Source organism: Saccopteryx bilineata, chromosome 3 (genome assembly GCF_036850765.1).
Source record: "Saccopteryx bilineata isolate mSacBil1 chromosome 3, mSacBil1_pri_phased_curated, whole genome shotgun sequence".
Taxonomy (NCBI): Eukaryota; Metazoa; Chordata; class Mammalia; order Chiroptera; family Emballonuridae; genus Saccopteryx; species Saccopteryx bilineata.
In genome coordinates this window covers 71,090,576-71,117,711 of record NC_089492.1, presented here as the reverse complement: position 1 = coordinate 71,117,711, position 27,136 = coordinate 71,090,576, and the positions used below count along the sequence as shown (strand labels likewise).

Genomic DNA, 27,136 nt, shown 5'->3' with positions numbered 1-27,136 from the left:
AAATCATAGGGAATTTTTATACAATGTTCAATGGATTTTTGAAATCTAGTAACTGAGACATTTATTGAATGTAAACTACTTGAATGGGATTTTAGAATACTAAGGCTGTTTAAAAAAATAAGCTTTGAAGGGAGAAATAAGGGATAGAGGAAAGAAACAAAAACCTATTCATGTTCAGGACAAGTGTGGTGATTGCCAGTGGAGGTGAAGGAGGGTACAGCAGGAATAAATGGTGATGGATGGTAACTGAAACATAACTGGAGGCAAATAACAAACCTGAAGCTGTCCCTGCCTTGGGCACATCATGAGAAGGCTGTGTTCTTTGAAAAAGATAAAAATGCTGGGAAAAATAGGAGACAGTGGTAACAGAGGAAGACCAAACAGGAGATAGATTGATTCCATAAAAGAAGCCATCGGCTGAGTCTACAGGAGCTGAGCAGGGCTGCTGAGGACAGGACATTGTGTATGTCACTTATGCATGGGATTGCCAGGAGTCAGAGCTGCCTTAACGGCATGTAACACACACTATATATTTATATATAGAAACATATATATAATATCTAACACATGTGGTGTACCAAGATGTATTGTAGAATTGGGCTTCTTGAAACCTATATAAGTGTGTTAACCAGTGTCACCCCAATAAATAAAAGCTTTGATTTCCCCAATTGTATCATCTGTTCTATTTAAAAATGAAGGCTGACCTGACCAGGTGATGGCACAGTGGACTGAGTGTTGGCCTGGGATGCTGAGGACCCAGGTTCAAAACCCCAAGGTTGCTGGCTTGAGTGTGGGTTCATCTGGCTTAAGCACAGGCTCACCAGCTTGAGTGCAGGGTCGCTGGCTTCAGCGTGGGATCAGACATGACCCTATGGTCATGTAGGCTTGAAGCCCTACATGACTGGCTTGAGCCCAAGGTCACTGGCTCGGCTGGAGCCCCCCCATCGAGGCACATAGTATGAGAAAGCAATCAATGAGCAACTAAGGTGACACAACTATGAGTTGATGCTTCTCATTTCTCTCCCTTCCTGTCTGTCCCTGTCCCTCTTTTTCTTCCTCTGTCTCTATTTCTCTCTCTTCTTCTTCCTCTCTGCCTCTGTCTGTCCCCCCTTCTCTTTCTCACCTATATTGTCTGTCCCTGTCTCTATCTCACTCTTTCTCTTCCTCTCTGTCTCTCTCTTATGCTAAAAAAAAAAAAAGAAGTCTGATCCCAATAAACTAAAAACAAAAACGAATAATGGAGGCTGATAGAAAAATTGAAAATGGGTATCACTTGTGGACTGTATGGCCATCACTACTGTATGTAATTTTTATTAGTTGTCTTTCCTCCCCATCCTCCAATTCCCTTTCCATTCTTTAAGGTAAGACTAAGGGTAGAAAGGCATGATGGAAAAAAAGAAAAGAAACATTTTGGTAAAGCTAGTATATTTATAAGAACCCTAAATACCTCTTTATACATTACTGGTTTAAAGCACGTACTGGGAGAATCTTTCTAGAAAAGAATTTGTTAATAACTTATCAAGATCTTTTAAAATGTTCACATTCTAAAGAAATATTCAGGAACATAGTCAAATATTTCTTCAGAGATAATGAACACAGCATTACTTAAAATTACTTAGAAATGGAAATAAGATAAATGGCCAACATTAAGGAAAGACTTAAGCAGATCATGGCACATTTAGGTAATGTAATTCAATACAGACTTTTAAAATGATGCTCATGGAGATTTTGATTACAGAGGTTTGGGGGTTTCTGAGATTTGTTAAGTTGAAAAGTAAACAGTATACAGAACCATATATATTATTTAGATATTATATATATGTTTCTATATATAAATATATAGTGTGTGTTACATGCTGTTAAGGCAGCTCTGACTCCTGGCAATCCCATGCATAAGTGACATACACAATGTCCTGTCCTCAGCAGCCCTGCTCAGCTCCCGTAGACTCAGCCGATGGCTTCTTTTATGGAATCAATCTATCATCTCCTGTTTGGTCTTCCTCTGTTACCACTGTCTCCTATTTTCCCTAGCATTTTTATCTTTTTCAAAGAACCCAGCCTTCTCATGATGTGCCCAAGGCAGGGACAGCTTCAGGTTTGTCATTTGCCTCCAGTGATGTTTCAGGCTTAATTTGTTTTAGTACCACTTGTTCATCCTGGCAATTCAGGGTATCCATAGAGCTCTGCTCCAACACCATATTTCATAGAATCAATTTTTTTCCAATCAGGCTTAGAAATTAAGAATACAAGGGTGTGAATAGTCTTAGCCTTGGTTTATAATGACACATCTTTATTCGGGGTGATTTCTTCAAATTCTTTCATTGCTGCCCTTCCAAGTCTCAGCTTTCTCTTTATCTCTGGGCTGCAGTCTCCATTTCAATTGATGAGAGAACCAAGGTAAACAAAATCTAACAATTTCAATGTCTCTATTGTCTATGTTAAAGTTGTGTCTTTTTTTCTGTAGTCGTTTCTTGTATGTTCAAATGCAGTCCAGCTTTGGCACTTTTACCAAAAGTCATTTCAAATCATTGCACTTTCTGCCAGTAAGATGATGTCATGTCATCTGCATATCTTAAGTTATTGATACTTCTTTTACCAACTTTACTCCTCCTTCCTCTGACTCTAGCACACTTTTTCATCTGATATGGTCTTCATACAGATTAAATCAATAGGGAGACAAAATGCACTGTGTCTGACACCTTTGCTTATAAGGAAACCATCTGTCTCTCCATATTCTACCCTGGCAGTGGCTTCCTATCAGGATAGGCTACACATCAGAATGTTCAAGTGCATTATCTATGAAAAAGCTCATTAAAAAAAAAACTTACCTGCAACTTCTGCATTTTTATAATAAGCATGTATTATATTGATTACATAAACTAAATTTTAAAATAAAATTTTATTTTTATAAAAAGTCCTAGATTAGATTCCTGCCTTGACTCAGGCATTAGCTAGCCTCAGTAACCTCACTTGGAAAATTCTATCATCTAGACAACTCTCACCCTTTAGAGGCAAAAAAAAAGGCGTGGGAAATAGGGCAATGTAGGAGAGTAAAGGACGCTTCAGAAGTAAAGAAGGGCCCTGGCCCGTGGCACAGTAAATAAGAGTATCCTCCCGGATCGCCGAGGACGCTGGCTCCACCCTGAAGTCGCCAGCACCAGCCCCAATCGGCAGGCATAAGAAGCAATGAGTGGGTGCACAACTAAGTGGAACGAGTTGATACGTTTCTTACCCTTACTCTCTCTCAAAAAACGAAAAAAAAAAAAAAGAAAAAGTCTTATTTAAAATAGGCCCACAGCCTCCTCTTCTCACCCCATTGCATCTCCTCCCCACCAAACTGAGTACCGTTACAACCAAAAAAATTTTAAGTTTTTGCAAAGGCTTTGATAAATTAATCCAGGGCAGTCTTTCTGTAAAAAGCAATACAGTTTATCTGCCAAATCAACTAAAAATGTCTTCCAGGCAAAAGTCATTAAGTAGGTCAACAAACTTTGGATAGTTGTATGTTTCCCTTTATGGACATCGTTACACAACAGTGCCTCGTTGAGCAACTTGCAATGGTGAGCTTCTTGGCTTTGCGTTCCCTACATGCCACAGTCCTGTAAAGAGGGTGAATATTTAGCTGTTTCAGCCTTCTTGGAAAGGTGCCTGATGTTAACCACAGGAAAGCAAGTAAAAAGGATAGGCGGGTCGAGAGAGAGCAAGTGAGACACAGCAAGAGAGGGTGCGGGGGCACAGCGGGCGTGGAGTGACAAAGATGGTCTCAGAATTGAGCACTGATTCAGTCGCCTGGAATTTCTACGAATGACCTCAGAATCGAGAAGGGCTGCGCAACTCTAGGGCTGGGGAGGGGGGTAGGGCAGAGGTGAGGCGTGGTTAGTTTTCGGAAAACATTGAACGGTACCGGGAAGAGAGGAAATGAGGCCGGCCGATCGCTCCAGCAGTTATGCTTTCAACACTCACTGCAACTTCTCACAAAAGACAGAGACACTGCCTCCTCGAGTACACTATCTTGTTAGCTTAGAAACCGCACTCCCACCTTTCGATCTTTCCTCTGCACACAGTCTCCGGCCTCCTCGCATACCATCCTAAACGAGAGGTAGGGACAACCTCTAAAATCGCCCAAATTTTAACACCCAGCTTGAGAAACAACAAGTCCCAGGATGCACTGCTACCTCGTCCAAACAACAGGCCCGCCCGAGAAACTACAAATCCCAGGGTGCAGTGCGGCCTCGGACCCACGAGCTCTTCTTTGAGGCGGCTGTCCCCGCAGAAATTGGATGAGGGTCGGCGCTGTCTGCTGAGAATCAGAAGACTTATCAGATTGGTTGAGGTTTGCCAGAGATCTCTGTCCCCCACGCTGTCCTGGGGTACTGTGGTACAGGGAGAAGGGAAGGGGGCGCTGTGCACTTCCTCAGGACGGAAGTGGGCGAAAGACTCAGTGCGTGCCGCCTCACCAGATACTAATCTCCCGCGCGTCGTTGAAAGGGTCCGTGACCCGACGGAAGTGATTCTTCCAACTGCCCCGGAACCCACGGCGGCAGGCTTCTAGGGGTGGGGGGGCGGCCCTGGAGTGGGGGCTGTGGCGGTGCGCGGGGACCTGGCGCGGTGGCTGCGGGGCTGACCAGTGAGTCTCGGGCTGGGGTGGGGACGGAGCTCTGAGTCCGCGTGGGACACGGGGGCTTGTCCAGGGCGCGCTCGCTGCCCCAAACTGCCCACTTCTTCCCATTTGGGCGGGGAAGGAACGGAAGCTCCCATCCTCCCCGAGCCTCCTCAGCCCCTAGTTTGGGGGAGGGGAGAAGAGGGCGGCGGGACCTTTCCCGGAGCCGTTCGGGGGGCTCGGAAAAGGGTGGAAGGAGGGGCGGTGGCCGGGGAGACTGGGCCTTCTCTGGGCTGAGCGCGGGGAGGGTGGAGTTAGGGGCATGGCAGCCCTGTCGCTGTTCTTCTTTGCTTTCCCCGTGTGCACTGAGATTCGTCCTTCTCTGTCTAGGAGGCAGTCCCTAGTGATAGGAGAGGCCCTCGTTTTGCTGCGGGACCCCGAGAAGTTTACCTCTGGGCAACTTACTGGGCGATCAGTGCCGACTTGGTGGTTTGAGGCTGTCTACCTGCCTCCCAGTCTTGTCTGAAAGGAGGTATCCAGTGTCAAGTACAGTGGCCATTGAGTTTCTCTTGGGGAACTAAAACCTTTTTAGTAAACTATAGCTGTGGAGTTCGTGTCATTGACGCCAGCATTTCTACTCTGCATCGTTTTCAGCGTGGAAAACAACCGACATTTTTTAGAGTTTTAAAACCTCATTTTCAAACTACCACGTTTGCCTTTGGATCCCCTAAGAGTTGTTTCTTTTTCAATTTAGTGGACTAAAATGATAAATTTCTGACCTAGTTTACGTTTTGTAATTCACAATGCTGAAAGATCACAGTTTACACGTGGATTCATTCATTCTGGAGTAACAAGGGCAAGGAAACAGCTGTGATCCTAGTCATCATGGATATTGTTTATTGCCAGTGATTTAGGGTTCACACTTAATTTTTAAATGATTATTCTTTTTTCCTAATGTATGAGATTTATCTAATTATCTACCACCCTAAAAAACATTTTACATACATATATAAATTTATTTCAAGCTGAAGATGCCAGTTTCATTAGGCAATAGTGTGTAGTCAGAAGTTATAGTTAGCCTTATACATCAAGTTGTAAAGTAATATTAGTTTATGTCTTATAAAAAATGCTGTTTGGGGGGTTTTTTGGGGGGGTTAGTACTAGAAAATAATCTGGAAAATGTGTTAATGCATTTTAGCAAACCTGTGGTAAAACGTTTACTGTTCATAAGATCAGAACAAACTCATCCAGAGATGCCTGAAGTTTTAGGCCTTGGTTATTAAGGAAAAAAATGGTACCATTCATTCCAGAAACATTTACTGAGCAACTGCTATATGCCAGGCATTATACTAGGCCTGCCCTCTGGAGCTTAAAGAAAGAGAAAGGATATACAGTAAGTGAGCAAAGTGGTGATAAATGTAAAGATGACATAGCAGGAGTAGAGTCAGATTAAGTTAGAGTGGCCGGGTGCATGTCTAATTTTGATGGGGACATGAACAAAGATCTTCCTCTCTAAGGAGTTGCTGTTTTACCTGCAGACCTAAATGAGGAAGATGTGAGGGAAGAAATTTAAGATAGCAGTAACTGCAAATTCAAGGACCTTAAGGGAGGAATGAACTTGACCTATTGTAATTCTAAAGACACCCATGTGGCTGGTGCATTGTGAAGGAAGAGTGATTAACAGAGACTAAGTATGATGGAATTTGATACTCTTTTTTCCTGTCTTTAATGAGGAGCCATTAGAGGATTTTGTGCAGGGGAGTGAAATCTGATTTATGCTTTTGATGACTAGTTGCTGGGTGGAGAATGGACAGTTCAGAGAAAGTGGGGAAACCAGCTCCTAAGGAGGCTTGTGGTAGTCCAGTTGAGAAATGGTGGCTTGAACTGGAACTACAGACTTGTAAGTTAGTGAGAAGTGGTTTGATTGGAAATGTAATTTGAAGATGGAGCAAATGCCTTTACGTCTAGGACAAAAAAAATTTTTTTTATTTATTTTTTCAGAAATCAGCTGTTTTTCTGAGCATGTAGGTGAACAGTAGTGCCATTTACTGAAATGAGAAGTGAGGAGGGTGCACTGGTTTCTGAGGAATAAATCAGGAGCTCTGTAAAAGAGTCTGATCCCTAGTATACAGCTCAGAATATGTGCAGGAGCCAAGTTGGAGATCCATGAGATGTCCGGCAAGGGAGATAATCTGGGAGTCAGATTTTATAGATGGTATTTATAGCTATGGATTGAGCCCTGGCTGGTTGGCTCAGTGGTAGAGGGTCAGCTTGGCGTGCAGGAGTCCCTGGTTTGATTCCAGGCCAGGGCACACAGGAGAAGTGCCCATCTGCTTCTCCACCCCTCCCCCTCTCCTTCCTCTCTGTCTCTCTCTTCCCCTCCTGCAGCCAAGGCTCCATTGGAGCAAAGTTGACCTGGGCGCTGAGGATGGCTATGTGGCCTCTGCCTCAGGCGCTAGAATGGCTCTGGTCGCAACAGAGCAATTCCCCAGATGGGCAGAGCATCGCCCCCTGGTGGGCATGCCAGGTGGATCCCGGTTGGGCGCATGCGGGAGTCTGTCTGACTGCCTACCCATTTCCAGCTTCGAAAAAATGAAAAAAAAAAATTGATCATGATACCAGATCAAGTAGTTGAAATTTGATTAGAACCCTTCAATGAACTAGTGGGCCAAAAGTGATCAGAGTGGATTATGAAGAAATGGATAGTAGTGATGATGTTACTGCATTTTCATGTGTGGATAGGAATAATGGCAGCAAAATCCTTGTACAGTATAGATGTGCTTAAGTGGAAAGGTTGGCCTTGTATGCAAGGATGGTTTCTATTTAACTTTTGAAACAGGGTAGATACTATATGCTATATACATGCAGGTAGAATGAAGGAGGAAAGACAAGCAATTGAAGTGATTGTTTCCATTTTCTTGATGAAATAAGTAGTTAGGGCAGGGAGGAGAGGGATGTTGGAGGTTTCGAGGAAGCTGTAAATTTTCTCACAGTAGAAAAGCCTGTTTGCTAGGAGGATCAATACAATGCCAAGTTCCTGCTTAAAGTATGTGGGCATAAATTTAAAGTTAAGATCATCCAAAGTGGTTGTGTCTTTTCTCCAGCCACATTCAGCTCTTTGGTTGAGGCCTGAGCTTGGCAGGGAATTGGGTTTGGTAGAGTTGGGATTGGGAGGGGAATGGGGGGATACATACGTCAGAGGGGAGGGCAGGGAGTTAGGGATATAAGGGCAGTGAAACATGCATGGGCCTGACCTGTGGTGACGCAGTGGATAAAACGTCAACCTGGAATGCTGAGGTCACTGGTTCAAAACCCTGAACTTGTCTGGTGAAGGCACATAGTGGAGTTGATGTTTCCTGCTCCTCCTCCCTTCTCTTTCTCTCTCTCTCTCACTCTCCTCTCTAAAATAAATAAATAAATAAAACATGCATAGAACAAAAATAATTATTTGCCATTCAAAAAAATATATATAGTATATATCAAGATATATAAATCCATTTTGAATGGAAGATGACAGTTTCATTACCTTATGGTAATTGTGTAATATAATCAGGTAATAGTTTGTAGTCAGAATTATAATTAGCCTTATATATCAGGCTCTAAATTAATATTATAAAAGGCTTGTTTGGAGGGTTTTGGTAGATATTTTCAGTACTAGAAAATAATCTGGAAAAATCTTTGCAGTTACACTGATATGACTTAATCCGTCTAGCTAACCTATCCTAAATGTTTATTTTCTATATATTTATTTTTAGCCCAGCATTTTAAAGATTCTTTTAAATCATTTAATAATGTAAGAATCTATACTACTTAAATATATACTATAGAGTGGGAATATTTGCTCATACTTTTTAAACCTAAGCAAAGGAGTTTGGAGATCATTTCCTAAGGGAGGTTAGGTAGTTTACAGGGATGGGATAGATTCAGTGGGAACACAGCTCTGCTTTATAAAGATGGGAAAGTGGGAGTTCCAGGCATTTGTTGTAGAGGGAGGATGAATTTCCAGTGGGTTCAGTCATGAAATGGTAGAGCTGAAAGGGACTTGAAGATACGACTTAGCCCATTTTTAATTTAGGAGGTGAAGAAACAGAAGTCTTATCACTTAATCTATTTGGGTCTCAAGCTAGAAATGTGAAGATAACTGAATTAGTTCTAGGAAACATAAATTCCAGAAATCACATAGAGGAATATAGTAGTGGGTAAAATATTGTGAGACTGATGTTTTGATTATCATAATTTCATAAAATATGTCCATGCCCTGGAAATCTTTAAAATAAAGAATTAAAATTCATATTGACATAATTCTATTATGAAAGATGGAATACCATCTCCTTCCTTAGGCACTCTCTTCCCTCAATATAACCCATAATATTTCAAACTTAAATAGATGTTTCCTAGAAAGAACCATTTTTATTGTGGTTGTCTGAAAGTTCTACGTTTCTTAAAGACCAACATTGAGGACAAAACATGAAAAGAATCAATCTTGGTCAAAAGCTTGGTGCTATTGAATAACTTTTTTTTTTTTTTTTGTATTTTTCTGAAACTGGAAACGGAGGCAGTCAGATAGACTCCCACATGCGCCCAATAGGGTGCGATGCTCTGCCCATGGGGGGGGGGGAGTCTCTCTGTTGCAACCAGAGCCATTCTAGCACCTGAGGCAGAGGCCACAGAGCCATCCTCAGCAGCGCCCAGGCCAACTTTGCTCCAGTGGAGCCTTGGCTGCTGGAGAGGAAGAGAGAGACAGAGAGGAAGGAGAGGGGGAGGGGTGGAGAAGCAGATGGGCGCTTCTCCTGTGTGCCCTGGCGGGGAATCGAACCCCGGACTCCTGCACGCCAGGCTGACGCTCTACCATTGAACCAGCCGGCCAAGGCCTGAATAACTATTTTGTTGGAAAGCTCAGGATAAATAATACTACCTGTGTCTGTGGCAGATACATTACTGTATGAGACTTTGTTAACAGGACCACATAATTACCATTGTGTGTTTAATATATGGATTATAAAAATAAAGAACTTGGCCTTGTGGAAACTTAACAGCTAAGGTAGGGTGACAGGTAGATCTAAAAAGACGCACTTACAGGTTACTGTGAAACATTTGTGTCTAATAGTGAGAACTATAAATTTCACAGTGGAGGAGAAGATGGGAAAGGACACAGTTTGCTAAAAGTATTAAGACTATCTATCTACCTTAGAGTTAAATATAAGAGCATTGTTATAAGTGAATGGCCAGAATGAGAATTTTAACTCATCGTCACAGACATGGATTCAATGACTATAGCCACATTCTACGCAGGATTTTTTTTTTTTTTGTATTGAGTTTAGCAAGAGACAGACAGAAGGGAACATCGCGCTGTTTGTGTATTGTGCCCTGACCCCGTGGTGATCGAACCAGCAACCTCTGTGCTTCGGGAAGATGCTTTAACTAACTGAGCCATCCAGCCAGGGTGAAACAGTATATTTTGATGTCTTATTAGAAATTGGAATTGTGTCATAACTTCTGTCAATTTGTATAATATGGCTGAAGCCTCTTCAAATAGACCTGAGCATTGTGTAATTCTTGGTTAATGTGATTTACTTTGCTTTCCAAGCATCAGGCTGACTGACCATTGTTCCTTTAATGTGCTGCTTGGTTCTACACGTTTACTTGTTGCTTTTTTTTTTTTTTTTTGTATTTTTCTGAAGTTGGAAACGGAGGCATCAGACTCCCACATGTGCCCGACCGTGATCCACCCAGCATGCCCACTAGGGGGCGATGCTCTGCCCATCTGGGGCGCTGCTCTGTTGCAACCAGAGACATTCTAGCGCCTGAGGCAGAGGCCATAGAGCCATCCTCAGCACCCGGGCCAACTTTGCTCCAATGGAGGCCTGGCTGTGGGAGGAGAAGAGAGAGACAGAGGAAGGAGAGGGGGAGGGGTGGAGAAGCAGATGGGCGCTTCTCCTGTGTGCGCTGGCTGGGAATCAAACCCGGGACTCCTGCACACCAGACCGACACTCTACCACTGAGCCAACTGGCCAGGGCCACTTGTTGCTTTTTTATTTTATTCTTTTATTTAGTGAGAGGAAGGAAGGCAGAGACAGACTCCCACATGCACCCTGACTGGGATCCACCCAGCAAGCCCTCTAGGGGGTGAATGCTCTGTCCATCTGGGGGCCTTGCTGCCTTGTATCCAGAACCATTTTTTTAGTGCCTGAAGTGGAGGCTATGGAGCCATCCTCAGCGTCTGGGGTCAGGTCGCTCTAATTGAGCCATGGCTGCAGGAGAAGAGAGAGAGAGAGAAGTGAGAGGGTTAGCTGTGTAGAAGCAGATGGGTGCTTCTTCTGTGTGCCCTGGTCAGGAATCAAACCTGGGACATTGACATGCTGGGCTGATGCTCTACCACTGAGCCAACCGGCCAGGGCCAACCTGTTGTTTTTTAAAAATCAGTTTTAACCCATAGTTTTCTAGTTATTTACATTTTTGAAGGTGTATTTTTATTCATTTGTTGATCTTCAGAAAACACTAGATTAATAGACAAGAAGTCACTTATTTTACATAATGGCAGCAAATATTAATCTGCTTTTTAAAAACTGAAGTTTCTCTTGGTACAGTGATGTAAAGTACAGGATAGGGAATATAGTCAATTGTAATAACTATGTATGGTGTCAGGTGGGTACTGACTGGTAATATTGGGGGCATACTTTGTAAAGTTTATGATTTTCCAACCACTATGCTATACACTTGAAACTAATACAAAGTAATATTGAATGTAAACTGTAATTGAAAAATACAATTTAAAAGGTTTATCTTGGGATTTCTGAATTGTTACAAATACAGATATTATTTTCAGTTCTTCATTTGTATGCATGTCACAGTGAAGAAAGAGCTTTCTTACCTTTGCACACTGTGTGTGCTAGGGTATCTTTAAAGTAGATAGCAAGAAGAACTGCTGCCTTTGCGGTGTGCCATTTATTCAGTATCTCCCATTTTCCCTCCCCTCCAATACTGATTCTTAGCAAGTTTGAATATTTAAGTTTGCATTTTACTGATTACATTGAGACTGAGCATATTTTTGCAGGTCTCTCTGAGCCATTTGTATTTTTTTTCCAGCTATTTTTCCAGAATGGTGTTTTTACATTTGCTACTTTAATCTGTAGTATATTTTGTGAAGGACATCAGACATCTAACATTTTTTTCAAGTAAATATCCACTTTAAAAGAGAGAGAGAGAGAGAAATACAAAGAGTAGATTTACTTTCAGCTGTTGCAATAATCCTACTTAAATAATCCAAGCAAATCAACTGAAAAACCATTAGAACTATTAAGAGACTTTTCAAACCTGACCAGGCGGTGGCACTGTGGAGAGAGCGCTGAACTGGGATGCAGAGGACCCAGGTTCAAAACTCCAAGATTGCTGGCTTAAGCATGGGCTCATCCGGCTTGAGCCCCAAGGTCACTGGCTCTGCTTTAGCCCCACCTTACTCTCCCTCCCCCATCAAGGCACATATGAGAAAGCAATCAATGAACAACTAAGGTGCCACAACAAAGAATTGATGCTTCTCATCTTTCTCCCTTCTTGTCTGTCCCTATCTGTCCCTCTCTCTGTCTCTGCCTTTGTCACAAAAAAAATAAGAGAGACTTTTCCAAAGATGGTACAGTTGAAAATCAACTTACTGAATTAAAAACCTTTTTTTAAAAAACATGAGCAATAACCTTTCAGAAAGTATAATAAACCCAAAAGTAGACCTAATAAGAAATGTGTAATAACAAAAAGGGAATTGTCCAACCATTTAGCAAAACATATTTTATCAGGCTGTTCTATTTTAAAACAGTGGGGGGGAAATTAGGCAGGCATCAGCAGGTTGATGGAACAGAATATAGTCTAGAAAGCCGTGTAGCAATACACCGTGTTTCCCCATGTATAAGACGCACTTTAATTTGGGGGCCTGAAATTTAGGGGAAAATGTATTACATAGTTATTGAACTCAAGTTGTATTCATCATAAAATTCATACAACTCATCTGCACAAAAAAGCGGGAAATGCAACTTTAAAAAAAAAAGCTACAACCACTGTATAAGACGCACCCAGATTTTAGACCCCAAATTTTTGGGAAAGGGTGCATCTTATACATGGGGAAATAACAGCAGTATATGAAACAGGTAAAATTTCAAATCAGGAATTGGACAGGCTATTCAAAGATCTTTTCAGTGTTAGATGATACTAGATTCAAAACTGATTTCAGTGTACACCCTGGGTTAGAATTTCTACAGTGTGTCCATAAAGTCATGGTGCACTTTTGACTGGTCACAGGAAAGAACAGAAGATGATAGAAATATGAAATCTGCACCAAATAAAAGGAAAACTCCCAGTTTTATACCTATCCAGTGCAGTTCGATGTGGGCTCATGCACAGATTTTTTAGGGCTCCTTAGGTAGCTGTCCCATATAGCCTCTACAGCAGGGGTCCCCAAACTTTTTACACAGGGGGCCAGTTCACTGTCCCTCAGACCGTTGGAGGGCTGGACTATAAAAAAAAACTATGAACAAATCCCTATGCACACTGCACGTATCTTATTTTAAAGTAAAAAAACAAAATGGGAACAAATACAATATTTAAAATCAAAAACAAGAAAATTTAAATCAATAAACTGACCAGTATTTCAATGGGAACTATGCTCCTCTCACCACCAATGAAAGAGGTGCCCCTTCTAGAAGTGCAGCGGGGGCCGGATAAATGGCCTCAGGGGGCTGCATGTGGCCCACGGGCCGTAGTTTGGGGACCCCTGCTCTACAGACTCATCACTGACTGATGGCCTACCAGAACGGGGTTTCTCCACCAAACTGCTGGTTTCCTTCAACTGCTTATCCCACCGAGTAGTGTTATTCCTATGTAATGGTGCTTCATTTTAAACGCACAGATATTCACGTTGCACTTTGGTCACAAATTCAAACTTAGCAAGCCACAGGACACACAACTTTCCTCTGTACTGTTCACATCTCGACTGGCATGGCTGTGGGCTGCTCCGCTGTATACACGGTGTTACGTCATCACCTGCATATGCGCACATGCTGCCACATCATCCTACAGAAACTGGGAGGGTTTTCCTTTTATTTAGTGCAGATTTCACATTTCTATCGTCTCGTTGCTTTCCTGTGACCGATCAAAAGTGCACGACTTTACGGACACACTGTATTTGTTACCAAAAATTTAAAAATTGTGAAAGAGTAATGTTTACATATAATACTCTAAGAGCATGATGACATCTCGGTCAGCCCATTGTTCACTGTGACTTCTGCCTGTACGTACTCAACCCACTCACTGCTCCTTGACCACTAGCTTTTACCTGCCTAATTCATATTTCCAGAACTCGGAGTAACTATTCCAATTATGGAGTAGATGCTCAAGTATTCAAACAGATTTTTGCTGCCCCAAACTTAGGTTTCTAGTGGGTTAAGTCCAAATTGAATCTTATTTCAAATATTTTTAGCTTCTATCTGGGAATTAGAATTGTTCTAAATTCTTTCTATAGCTTTGCTCTTTCTTTGTTAGTGATGGGGAATCTTCCCCCTCCCCCTTTAACCCTGTAGAAATGGTGGAATTAATTTACTATATTAAGAAGTCTGTGGAGAAACTGTTGCTACCCAAAGGGCTTTTATGATGTGACTTTGCATGGTTGCCTAGCTACTGCGAGTTAAGTAAACATTTTCGTATTTAGCTCTGAAAATTTTTCCAGATAGAAAAGTTGGCCCTTGAAATGCTTGTTCTTCTAGCTCTTCTAGGATTTTGTTCTTTTGTTTTGTTTTTTAGAAGAATGATACAAAATAGTATGAACAGAAGAAAATAACTGATATATTTTTAATTGCCTACTAATATAAAATGACATAGTGCTGTTTTTTAATTGTAAAGACTGTTCTAAGGAAATGTGTCAACAGCTCTCAGCAGTAGTGAATGAGCAGTTTTAACTGGAGCCAGGATTTTTTTTTACCCTTACGATATGGAATAGTGGAAGGGAGTATGGGCCATAAAACCCTACCTACCTAGGTTCAAATCCTCAGGCTGCCACTGAAGCTGTAGAATTCTTGAACAAGGAGCAGCCTGTGAGTACAGTAGTTCCTCTTCTTTAAAATGTGAGCAATTATTTTCTTGAGAAAGTGTCATTTTAAAATAAGATAATGTGTGTAAGGTATTTCATGCAATGTTTATCACTTACCAGGCCCTTGGATTTCTGGTAACAATGCTACATCAGCACTGCAGCCCTAATCTCACATTAGAAATGGTACTTTAAATATCTCTGTCTGTGCTTAGCAAGTGTTCTAGACTAACAGATTTGATTTCTGCTCCTGCTCTGTCACCACATGGAGTAAGTCATTCATCCTCTCTGTACATCAGTGACGTTACCGTTTCTTAAGGTGAGAGATGACATAGGTTATCTCCACATTCCTTTCTTCTTCTAAAATTTTATGGTTTATTTCTTGACCCTTTCCTTAAGGCTAGAATTAAAACATTTATTGGTCAGGAATTTCTTAGAGAAAAAGATAATGAGAATATGCTGTTTTCCTGATAGTGACACAAAAAATAATATTGGTATTAATAAAATAAAATCCTCCTTTGAGGAAATGCTGTTAAAATAAAAACTATTGTAAAAATGAGCCCTTTTCATTTAGCAATTGCCTTATTTTGTAATATTTAAAATTTCTTAAATTTTTCTAAAATTATAAATTTTTACCACTCTGTTACATATCAGAACTTTGGTAGCCTGCATTCTGAAGGGATGAAAAAGTAAAATGTGTTATAAATGTACACATTTGCTTTGTCTTTTGTTCTCATGAAAGCTACCCCATGTCCTTGGATTTATCATGTTATTCATTCAGCAAATATTTTCCTTTTTATTTTTTTGTAGTATTTTTCTGAAGTGAGAAGCAGGGAGGCAGAGAGACAGACTCCCGCATGCACCTGACCAGGATCCACCCGGCATGCCCACCAGGGGGCGATGCTCTGCCCATCTAGGGCATTACTCCATTGCATCCAGAGCCATTCTAGCACCTGAGGCGGCGGCCATGGAGCCATCCTCAGTGCCCAGCCAACTTTGCTCCAATGCAGCCTTGGCTGCGGGAAGGGAAGAGAAAGAGAGAGAGGAAGGAGAGGGGGAGGGGTGCAGAAGCAGATGGGCACCTCTCCTGTGTGCCCTGGACGGGAATCGAACCCGGGACTTCCACACACTGGGCTGATGCTCTACCGCTGAGTTAGCCGGCCAGGGCCTCATTGAGCAGATATTTTCATGTCTACCAGTATCAAGTAGTACCGTGTTCAAAGATGATTAAGGCCAAGGATCCCCTTCAAGTTCAGTTTAGGTCCTAAGGAACAGCATCTGTTTTTTGTTTTTTCAAAATGAAAGACAAAAGAATGTGCACAAGTAATAATGGAGATGTTATGGAGGGAGTGACATGACCTCGATTCTTGTGTCTTTTTTAAGAGAAAGAAGTTAGTAAAGACAGTACTTACTGTTCGTGTAGGAGAAGAGGGAACCCTGGAGACAGGTTCAGGGGGTTAGCCCAGGATAAGCTGCCTCTGCCCACTGCTCACTGGATGCAAGTCTCCTGGGGCTCCTTAAAGGTTAGGAGAGTGACAAGGAAAACATAACTGGGGAAAAGAAAAGAAAAGAAAGGGAAAGGTGCAGGCATGCTCCAGGAAGAGAGAGTCCAGTCTCTGTATTTTAAACTGTTGTCAGAATAGTTGCCTTAAAAGAAAAAATAAAAGAACAAATCTTTATGTCGACTTCATTGTCCTGGAGGTGATCATCTTTTCTCCAGTGTTCAGAAACTAGTACTGTTGCATGTTACGATGGCTGGGAAATACTTGGTTAGCACAGAGAGTTCTTAAACTTGTAATACCAAAGACATACTAAATAATAATGGGTGAAAACATGTTATTTCAGCATTAGTCTTAATATAGCATTGTTATATTTTCAGGAAACTACTAAACTTCCTGTGGAAGCGAGTAGGATTTTATAACATAATGGGTAAGTTTCATAATAAAAAAATAACAGGTTAAGTATTTCAACTAGTAGAAGTTGGTTTTTCTTCTCAAAGACAGGCCTTCGATGTCAGTGAGTGAAAGCTATTAAATGATCAGAGTACACCAAAAGTAGTTGTTTAAATTAACAGCTTATATTTACTGTATATTCTTGAAAGACAGAACAGTAACGTTATTGTACCAAATAAAATTTGTGATTCCTAGTGAGTAAATTGTACTTTAAGATATTAGAAACTTTCCCAACATACATACAGAATGGTTCAGCTTGCAAAAAGTACTAGAAGTGTAAGTTTAAATAATTGATAATTGTTTTTGTTCGAGAAATTGGCAAAAACTGCTAAGAATCTTTATGTTTGGATAGTCTATAATGTAGAAGTTACTTGCATCTTTATGAGTTGCCCAGCTTTTTATAACAAAAAATTGCAAGAGTAATATACTATATGGCTTTTACCAGCTAATGCTGTTTTTGCCACATTTGCCTTCCCTCTGTGTGTATGTTATTTATACACCCATATACTTGTGTGTGTGTGTATATATATATATATATATATATATATACACACACACATAAACTTAAGAAATACCTTTTTCTCCATTTAAGATTTAATTGTCCACATCTAAATATATCAGCATGTATTCAGTTCATATTCAGAGTTTTTCAGTTGTTTCAATAGTGTTCTTTATTAACAGGTTTATTATTTTAAATCCAGGAACTGATTAGGGATCATTTACTGCATTAATTTGTCTCTAGTCTCCTTTAAATAGTTCCCTACCTGGGAGTGGGGGTGGGGAGGGAGGTCGTCCATGGCTATTTTAAATTTAGATTTCAGTGTTTTCACCTATTACATTCAGATTAAACATTTTGAGCAGCTGTAGTACATAAGTGATATTGATATTTATTAATCTTAATTTTAAGGTTTCTAAATTATTAAAAAATAAATGAGTAATGGGTGTTAGTAGCTGAACACTACTTCAGTCTCATCCTCTGTACTTCTCTCTAGGACACTATAAATTTTTAGAGTAATCCAGAAGAAACTTTGTTTCAGATATTGGTAACCATAAAAATTAAATTTCCACCAGTTCAGTACTATAAAATTACATGTGTGAGAAAGATCGTAAAGGTATATACAAAAATATATACTCCCCCAGAAAGTTATGAGCTAGTCACTGGCCAAAGCCAGGAGCAGAGTGACACCTGCACACTCTCCCTGTCCCCTCTCCTCTACTTTCAGGTATTGTCAGTATTCATTACTTTCATTGTGCAGTCATTTAAACTAAGCAATAAAAAGTTTGATAATTGTTATCAAATTATGGATCCAGAGTAAAATGCTAAGTAAAGGAAGCCCTGACATTTAGAATTTGGACTTGTCAGAAATTGAGCTCACATGACGTAAACATTCATTTGTAAACACACTATGCATCTTATTTGTAGAATGCATATTTCAGGTGATAGAATTAAAGTTTTACTATTTGGATAATTTGTTTTAGTCTTCAAATTTGAATGTGCTGCTGTGGTCACAAAAATATTGTTAATACTTTTTGAGAAATGCTGGTAAATTTTTGTCTAAGACAACATTCTTGAGTGTAGAGTTTATTCTGATACTGGAAAATGTGTAGAGAATAATAAATAAGATGTTAAAAAACTTTCAAATCTTGGTAGTTATTCCCCTTCAGAAATCTTGCTGGTCTAAGTTCTTCAAATATTGACCCTGGTAAACCTATTTGTTGTTAATAAATTTTGTGATTCAAAACCATTTTACTACTTGACTTTAGATGGAGAAGAGAAAACCTATGGTGGCTGTGAAGGCCCTGATGCCATGTATGTCAAATTGATATCTTCGGATGGTCACGAATTTATTGTGAAAAGAGAACATGCACTGACATCAGGAACAATAAAAGCCATGTTGAGTGGCCCAGGTAGGAATGCTATTTGCTCTTCATGTAACTTCACTTTCAGTGTTTGATGAATATATTTTTAAGTTGAATTAAATGACTCATAACATTTAAAAGACAATAACTATTTGAACATTGCAATATTATGTTGCATTGGGAAAAGTTGGCTTCTGCCATATCCTGTTTTTAGTGTTGACCCTAGTTTCAGTGAGGCCAGACTGGCGATTTTGTAATAGGAAGGCTCATTTCCCAGGTGAGTTTCAGGGTCAGCTTCAACACAGGACACTGCTGATCTGTGCTCCTGCTTCCATTTCTGCTCCGACTTCTAAAGTTTATCTGTAGAAATTACCACTTCCCAAACTGCTAGTAACATTTTCTTTGAGGTGATTTATTTTAACACAAGAAAAAATTTTTTCCTAGGAAGTGGAATTTCAGGAACGTAGGGTAATTTGGGGGGAAATGCCAAATTTGACACGGTGACTGAACCATTTTCCATTCCTACCAGCAATGTATGAGGTTTCCCCCTGTGGTTTTCTCCACATCCTCACTGACACTTTTTATTTGCCTTTTTATATTCTAGCCACCCGAGTGGGCATGAGCTAGTGTCTCATTGTGGTTTTGATTAACATTTCCCTAATGACTAAAGGATCTCTTCATGTGCTTGCTGGCTGTTTGTGTATCCTCTGGAGAAATGTCCCTTCAAGTCTATCACCCAGTTTTTAATTGGGTTGTTTATCTTTTTTGTTTTGAGTTGTAAGACTTCTTTATACATTCTGGATAGTAGATTCTCATCAGATACATGATTTGCTAATATTTTCTCCCATTTTTTAGGTTATCTTTTTCCTAATAGTGTCTTTTGACAAGTTTTTTTTATTTTGTTAAAGCCCAATTTATCTTTTAGTGCTTTTTGGAGTCCTGTCTAAAAATCCATTGCTAAATCCAGTGTCATGAAGATTTACCCTTATGTTTCTTATATGAGTTCTATGGTTATAGCTATTACAGCTAGGTTTTTTATTTTAAGTTAATTTTTGTACATGGTGTAAACCAATAGTTTTTTATTCTTTCACATGTGGGCATACTAGTACCATTTGTTGAAGAGACCATTCTTTACCCTGTTGAATGGTCTTGGCAACTTTGTAGAAAATCAGTTGACCACAGATGTGTGGGTTTATTTCTGGACTCTTAATTTTTCTTCCATTGATCTACATATCTATACTGTCCTAGTACCAAACTGTTTTGATTACTGCAGCCTTATAGTAAGTTTTTGACATTGATAAATGTGAGGCCTCCGACTTTTTCATTTCAGGAGTGTTTTGGCTATTTGGGGTCCCTTGCAATGTCTTTTCTGATTTTTTTTACTATGGAGATTTCAAAACATACATGGAGGTAGAGAATAACACACTTCCATGTGTGCAGTGTAAATAGTTATGGACATTTTGCTTCTCACTTTTTTTAACAAGTATTTCAAGCAAATCCCTGGTGTTGTCATTTCATTTACAAAATCTCTGATAGCCCCCTGCCCCCTCCCTTTTATCCAGACCATCAGATTTACAAGGCTATTTCTATAATTTCCACATCCTGATTAGACTTAATGTTACATCTTCTCAACTCATAATTAGAACCCCAGAGACTTGAATCGAATCTGGTTCATTTTACTAGGCAAGACTTCATAGGTGTTACTATTGTATCACATCTTTTAGCAATGTCAAGATCAATTAGTAGTTCAGGGTTATTAAGCTGATTCATCCATGAATAATTCTCTAGACTGACTTTCAAACAATGGTTTTAGCATTTATTGTGATTATTGCTGAGATATACTTCAATTGGAATTATAAAACAGTGATTTTCTAATTGCATAATTTATTCTGAATTTATTAATTAGAATTCTCCATTAAAGAGCTATTTGGTTACCCTGAAATAATAGTCTGTACAAGAAAGAAAAGATTAAATGCTTGATTGTCCCCTCCTTTACATATAATTTTTCAAAATAATGAATTGAGCCTGACCTGTGGTGGCGCAGTGGATAAAGCATCGACCTGGAAATGCTGAGGTCGCCGGTTTGAAACCCTGGGCTTGCCTGGTCAAGGCACATATGGGAGTTGATGCTTCCAGCTCCTCCCCCCTCCTCTCTTTCTCCCTCTCTATCTCTCTCTCTCCCTCTCTCTCTCCTCTCTAAAAATGAATAAATAAATAAAAAAAAAAAAAATTAAAACCAAATGACCCTAGTCATCCTTGTAAGACAGGAGACTTTCATATCTTTCTATAAAAAAATAAAATAAAATAATGAATTGGTTCTCCAGCATCCTCCAATAGCAGTGTTTTGTATGTTTGTTTATTTGTTTGTCTTTGCATGTCATTATCAATTCATGGCTTTATATATATGATAGCTTCTAATCCAGTGCAGTCATTCTCACTGGTACTCAAATTGCTCCATTTTTATGCCAGAAGGAGCCACATTAGGTTGGCTCCTGTGTTCTTTTGATGGGCCCCATTAATCTTGGATAGCTATACTACTTTCTGTAATAACAAGAGTTCTCAGGCTCATTTTGTACATTACTTGTCAATCCTGGAAACAGCCATTTTTCCAAAGAGCCCTGATTTCTTTTCATGGGAAATGGTACTTAGGGGACATCAGTCTGGGTGTTAACAGGGCTTGTGCTCCTGGGTTGAGTTGCTTTTAAACTTTTCTCCTGGACAGAGCGAGGACATACTTTAGGGGGAACAATCATGGGTACCAAGAAAATTTTAATTAAAAATTAAAATTAAAGGATTTTTGTTTTTTTGTGAGCTTGGTCTCCTTTAATTTAAAAATAAGAGCTTTGGCCTGACCTGTGGTGGCACAGTAGATACAGCATCGACCTAGAACACTGAGGTCACCGGTTCGAACCCCTGGGCTTACCTGGTCAAGGCACATATGGGAGCTGATACTTCCTGCTCCTCCCCCCCTTTCTCTCTCTCTGTTTCTCTCCTCTTTCTCTAAAACTGAATAAACAAAATCTTTAAAATAAATAAATAAAAATAAGAGCTTTTATCTTGAAGACCGAACTTTCAGCCCAAAACTCATGTTTACGTAGAGAGGAGTGAAGTACTGATACAAGCTACGATGTAGCTGCAGCCCCAGAACACCGCGCTGAGTGAGAGAAGCCGTCCACAGAGGGGGCATGCTGTGATTGCATTTCTGTGAGATACCAGAGTAGATACATCCATAGGGACAGAAAGTGGATTGGTGTGGTAGGAAGTAGAGGTTGGGGGAGGGAAAGCGGGAGTAGTTGCTGAAAGGGTCCAGGGTTTTATTTGGGGGTGATGAAACTGTTTTGGAACAAGATAGATGGGGTGGTGACACAACATTGTGAATATACACTGAATTGTACACTTTAAAATGGTTAATTTTATGATGTGAATTTTACCTAAAAAAAAAACAAACCCTTATTACTGTGAATTACTTGCTGAAGCCTGCTTGTCTTTCTTTCACCCCTCCCCACAACCAATACACAATTATTAAAAAAACTTTTAGCCCTGATCAGCCAGTTCAGTGGTAGAACATTGGCCTGGCATGCAGGAGTCCCGGGTTCGACTCCCAGCCAGAGTACACAGGAGAAGTGCCCATCTGCTTCTCCACCCCTCCCCCTCTCCTTCCTCTCTGTCTCTCTCTTCCCCTCCCACAGCCAAGGCTTCATTGGAGCAAAGTTGGCCCGGGCACTGAGGATGGCTCTGTGGCCTCTTCCTCAGGTGCTAGAATGGCTCTGGTTGCAACAGAGCAACGCCCCGGATGAGCAGAGCATCGCCCCCTGGTGGGCGTGCCGGGTGGATCCCGGTCGGGGGCATGCGGGAGTCTATCTGACTGCCTCCCGTTTCCAACTTTAGAAAAATACAAAAAAAAAAAAAATTTAAATACTACATTCTCAAAAAGTATGTTTCTCTGCCTTTTGCAATCAGGTCATAGTACTACTCCTTGACTCCTAAGAAAATATTTTATCCCTATAATAAAAGCTAAGTGATAAAACCTTTATATAGCTAAAAAATTGTGAGGAATTACTAAAAATTGTTCGTGAAGTGTTATGAAATAAAGGGAAGTACTTATAAGGAGATTTCATTAACATAATCATATTTTTAAAAGCTAAAGGGGGCAACAGTAGATTTACTTTCCTGAAAAGATTTCTAAAATACTGTTTCATGGCAATTCCGTATAGCACAGGGCTCTCCTGGTGGCCCGTGAAGACTTGACCCCTACTTACCCTTCAGTGATCCCACCATCAACAGTCTTAGAAAAAGCTCCCAAAGTGTTCAAAGTTCTCGGAGATAGAGTTTTAAAATGCAGTCTTAGTGAATCTCAAATGCTATCTTAATATAAGATTTTTATGGTTATACCAAAAAATCAGAGTTAGTTTGTTTGATGCTGGTTGGGTATATGTATTTTTTTCATGCTATAATAGTTTGCTGGGGCTGCCATAACACACTACTGTAGGCTGCTGGGTGATTTCAACCCCAGAACGTTGTTTTCTCCTGGCCCTGGACCGTAGAAGTTCTGGGCTTGTCTCCTAGGTGGTTGTCTTCTCCCTGTGTCTTTACATGGTCTCCCCTCTGTTTCTGTGACCTGATCTCCTCTTCTTGTATGGATACCAGTCATATGAGATTAGAGCCTGCCCTAACAACCCTGTTGTGCCTTAATTACCAGTTTAAAGACCCTGCCTCGATGCTCGCTTTGGCAGCACGTATACTAAAATTGGGACGATAGCATGGCTACAGTGCAAGGATGACATGCTAATTTGTAGGAACGTTCCATATTTAAAATGCTTCCTGAACAGGAAAGAAAACACCCAGTTCCAAATACAGTCACATTGCGATGTACTGGGGGGAGGGGGCGCTTCAACATAGGAATTTTGGAACCCACCCATAACAAACATACCTTTTTTTCTTTTATAGGTCAGTTTGCTGAGAACGAAACTAATGAAGTCAATTTTAGAGAGATCCCTTCACATGTGCTATCAAAAGTATGCATGTATTTTACTTACAAGGTTCGCTACACTAACAGCTCCACGGAGATTCCTGAATTCCCAATTGCACCAGAAATTGCACTGGAACTGCTGATGGCCGCGAACTTCCTAGATTGTTAAATAAAATAAATTATAATAAACTGTTAACTTTTTTCAGTATTTAATACCTGTAGTTCAGTCAGTAATTTTTCATCTATAGCATGCTGCCTGTGTGCTACTGAACTTTAAAGTTCATTGCCAAGCAGATTATTCTCTTCTTTTGCATAGCAAAGTTGGAATTTGTTTGCTACACCAACAAATTAAGGACACTTTCACAAATTAAGAAATAAACAAATATGCCAGTTCATAGGTAGTTTTGCCTTATCCTTTGGATGTGATTTTTAAAATTAGAGTGATGGTGATATAGTAAATGCTGCAATTTAGTCATAAATGAACATATTCTACAGGTAAAATATTCGGGCTACATATTTTTATGTTTTTAGTGTGTTTTTTTTTTTTACCTATTCTGGTCTTCGAGCCGTCATAAGCATTACTAGAATTATGCAAATAATTACATTATAAACATGTTTATAACTTAGCCAAATAATGATTTTTTTTATAACTGTCAAAGACATAAGAGTTGAAATTTCTTACCTGTCTTTTGATAAACTTCAGTATTGTTTCAGTGTATCTTGTCTTTTTGTTTATTGGTACATTTTAAGAGCTTTATTTAAAAGCAATTTTGGAAGGTTTACTAGGTACGGCTTTTGGAGCAATGACTTTTTGAACTGTAGCCACACGGTCAAAAACTAAACTACATGACTTGATTTCATGTGTACTGTGCATTTTGGCCAATCCAAAGTACTGTACTTTCATTGACTATAAAACTTCCTTTGCAATATTCATTCTTCTTACATAGTCTTCTGTTGTGATTATACTTCTGGTTCTTTAAAAGTTTTAAAAGACTCACTATGAACTTTACCAAGATCTTAAAAGCTAGACTTTTCTGAATTATTCCAGTCTTCCTGCATCCAACTGAAATGTTATAAAATATGACAAACGTGGAGAGATGCAGTGCAAGTCTTATAATGCACTTTGATATAGTTTATGAATTATCTTCTATTAATTAAAATGTGTCCCAATAAATATGCCCATCATCTGTGGGTCTTCTACTGAAATCTTAACTTCTAAAGAGGTCATTCAGCTTTTATGCTAAGCAGATTAAAAATTTTTTCAATAACTATTACAGCCTCTCTGCTTAGGCATGGGAAAAAAAGCACTCGTTTGGCTTATTATTGTTTCTCTTAGTAAATCAAAGCTGTCGTCAGAGTCTGTGAATTTAGTTTTCAGCTTAGTTGTTCAGGACTGGTTTAATGTAGACCAGTTTTTCTGGAAACTGCAAAAACCATAAACAACCAAGATCAATAAATAATTTTCCTCTTAGAAGATTTAACATTGTACTTTCCAGCTTATGGAAAGCAAATATATATATATATATATGTTAATTGCATATATTTTAGTAACTTCTTAAAACATACTGGTACATATTTTAGTATAGAAGATTATCAAGTACAAGAATTATATTCTGCTACTTGAGGACAAATAATGCCAATTATAAACCTAAATAATGATCTTAAAGGCTAAGATGATAGCTAGAATCAAGTTTGACTTTGACCGGTTTTAGTAGGTTACTTTTTGTTAGATCCACAAGGGACCTCACGTTAAAATATTGAAAAAGAACCGAAAGATTAGGAAAACTTGTATATCTTGTGGCAAATGATACTTGCATGTTAATAAAGGCTCTGTTGACTGAAAGGTTTGATGAACACTTGGTGTTTGATCTTTTTAGCCTTAATTTTCTCTTTTTTCTGAGGATTCATGAAACTATTTGCTTCAGGATATCTTGCCATATGATTGAATAGCAGAGATTTTTATTTGGTTAAATTTAAGAGTTGATTTTATATAGCATTGAGACTTTTTTACCGGCTTTTTGACACTTGGTAATTTAGTTTACTTTTTAAAGTATGGGCAAGTCTCCTCGATACTTTTTTCTGCACAGAAAGTATTACCACAAAATCCTTTGTTTTAATTCAGTTAATATTTCATTTTTATACTGTCAAGATTATTTATTGCTTTCCAGATTGCTTACCTTTTGTGCAATTGTTGACAGGTAACGGTCCCCTTTAGAAGAATTTTACTGATATTGAGAAATACAATTTGCTGTAAGCAGTAAATTTGGCTCATATTAAAAGAGATATGTTTAGAGACATCTTGCTGTTCATGGACCTGTCATCTTAGTCATCTTGCTAAGTTTATCAATTATTATTTCAAATTAGTACAAATACTGTATACTGAGAGATAAGATGAAATTGCTGTTCAAGATTGAAGAGTGTGGCCCTGGCCAGTTGGCTCAGTGGTAGAGCGTCGGCCTGGCGTGCAGGAGTCCCGGGTTCAATTTCCGGCCAGGGCACACAGGAGAAGCGCCCATCTGCTTCTCCACCCCTCCCCCTCTCCTTCCTCTCTCTCTTCCCCTCCCGCAGCCAAGGCTCCATTGGAGCAAAGTTGGCCCGGGTGCTGAGGATGGCTCCATGGCCTCTGCCTCAGGCACTAGAATGGCCCTGGTTGCAACAGAGCAACGCCCCCTGATGGGCATGCCAGGTGGATCCTGGTTGGTCGCATGCGGAAGTCTGTCTGACTACCTCCCCGTTTCCAACTTCAGAAAAATACCCCCCTCCCAAAAAAAGATTGAAGAGTGCCTGACCAGGCGGTGGCGCAGTGGATAGAGCATCAGACTGGGACACAGAGGACCCAGGTTTCAGACCCCAAGGTCACCAGCTTGAGTGCGGGCTTATCTGATTTGAACAAGGCTCACCAGCTTGAGCCCAAGGTTGCTAGCTATAGCAAGGGGTCACTCAGTCTGCTATAGCCCCTCGGTCAAGGCACATATGAGAAATCAATCAATGAACAAGCTAGGAGCCCCAACGAAGAATTGATGCTTCTCATCTTTCCTGTCCATCTGTCCCTCTCTCTGACTCGCTCTGTCTCTGTCACAAAAAGAAAAGGTTGAAGAGCGATTAAATTAATCCTAGTGCCCTGGCCGGTTGGCTCAGTGGTAGAGCGTCGGCCTGGCATGCAAGGGGTCCCGGGTTCGATTCCTGGCCAGGGCACACAGGAGAAGCGCCCGTCTGCTCCACCCCTCCCCCTCTCCTTCCTCTGTCTCTCTCTTCCCCTCCTGCAGCGAGGCTCCATTCGAGCAAGGATGGCCCGGGTGCTGGGGATGGCTCCTTGGCCTCTGCCCCAGGCGCTAGAGTGGCTCTGGTAGCGACAGAGCGACGCCCGGGAGGGGCAGAGCATCGCCCCCTGGTGGGCAGAGCGGCGCCCCCTGGTGGGCGTGCCGGGTGCATCCTGGTCAGGCGCGTGCAGGAGTCTGTCTCTCCCCGTTTCCAGCTTTGGAAAAATACAAAAAAAAAAAATCCTAGTAATTTCTATATAGAGGAAATTTCATACAAATTAACAAAGCTTGGATGTACCCCAGTTTAGCAGTGCTTAATTGATATTCTGATTGGTTATATCTAAGTTTGATAAGACTATCTGGAAATCAATAGATGCCATCGATTATATGATATTTTAGTTGCAATATATAAGTGGTTTAATTTCAGAT

At 40.2% G+C, this 27,136-nt stretch overlaps 1 protein-coding gene across 4 annotated transcripts; it reads left to right on the top strand.

Moving 5' to 3' along the window:
* The first annotated feature begins 3,984 nt into the window (after positions 1-3,984).
* On the top strand, positions 3,985-25,290 carry ELOC (elongin C). Of its 4 annotated transcripts, none has more exons than XM_066266338.1 (4): positions 3,985-4,099; positions 16,546-16,595; positions 18,383-18,526; positions 23,426-25,290. In XM_066266338.1, the coding sequence occupies exons 2-4, from the start codon at positions 16,592-16,594 to the stop codon at positions 23,614-23,616; spliced, it is 339 nt and encodes a 112-aa protein (XP_066122435.1). In that variant the 5' UTR covers positions 3,985-4,099; positions 16,546-16,591; the 3' UTR covers positions 23,617-25,290. The 4 variants fall into 4 exon arrangements, with proteins under 4 accessions (XP_066122435.1, XP_066122432.1, XP_066122434.1 ...); XM_066266335.1 differs by lacking the exon at positions 3,985-4,099 and adding an exon at positions 4,214-4,333; XM_066266337.1 differs by lacking the exon at positions 3,985-4,099 and adding an exon at positions 4,550-4,627.
* Positions 25,291-27,136: the final 1,846 nt, after the last annotated feature.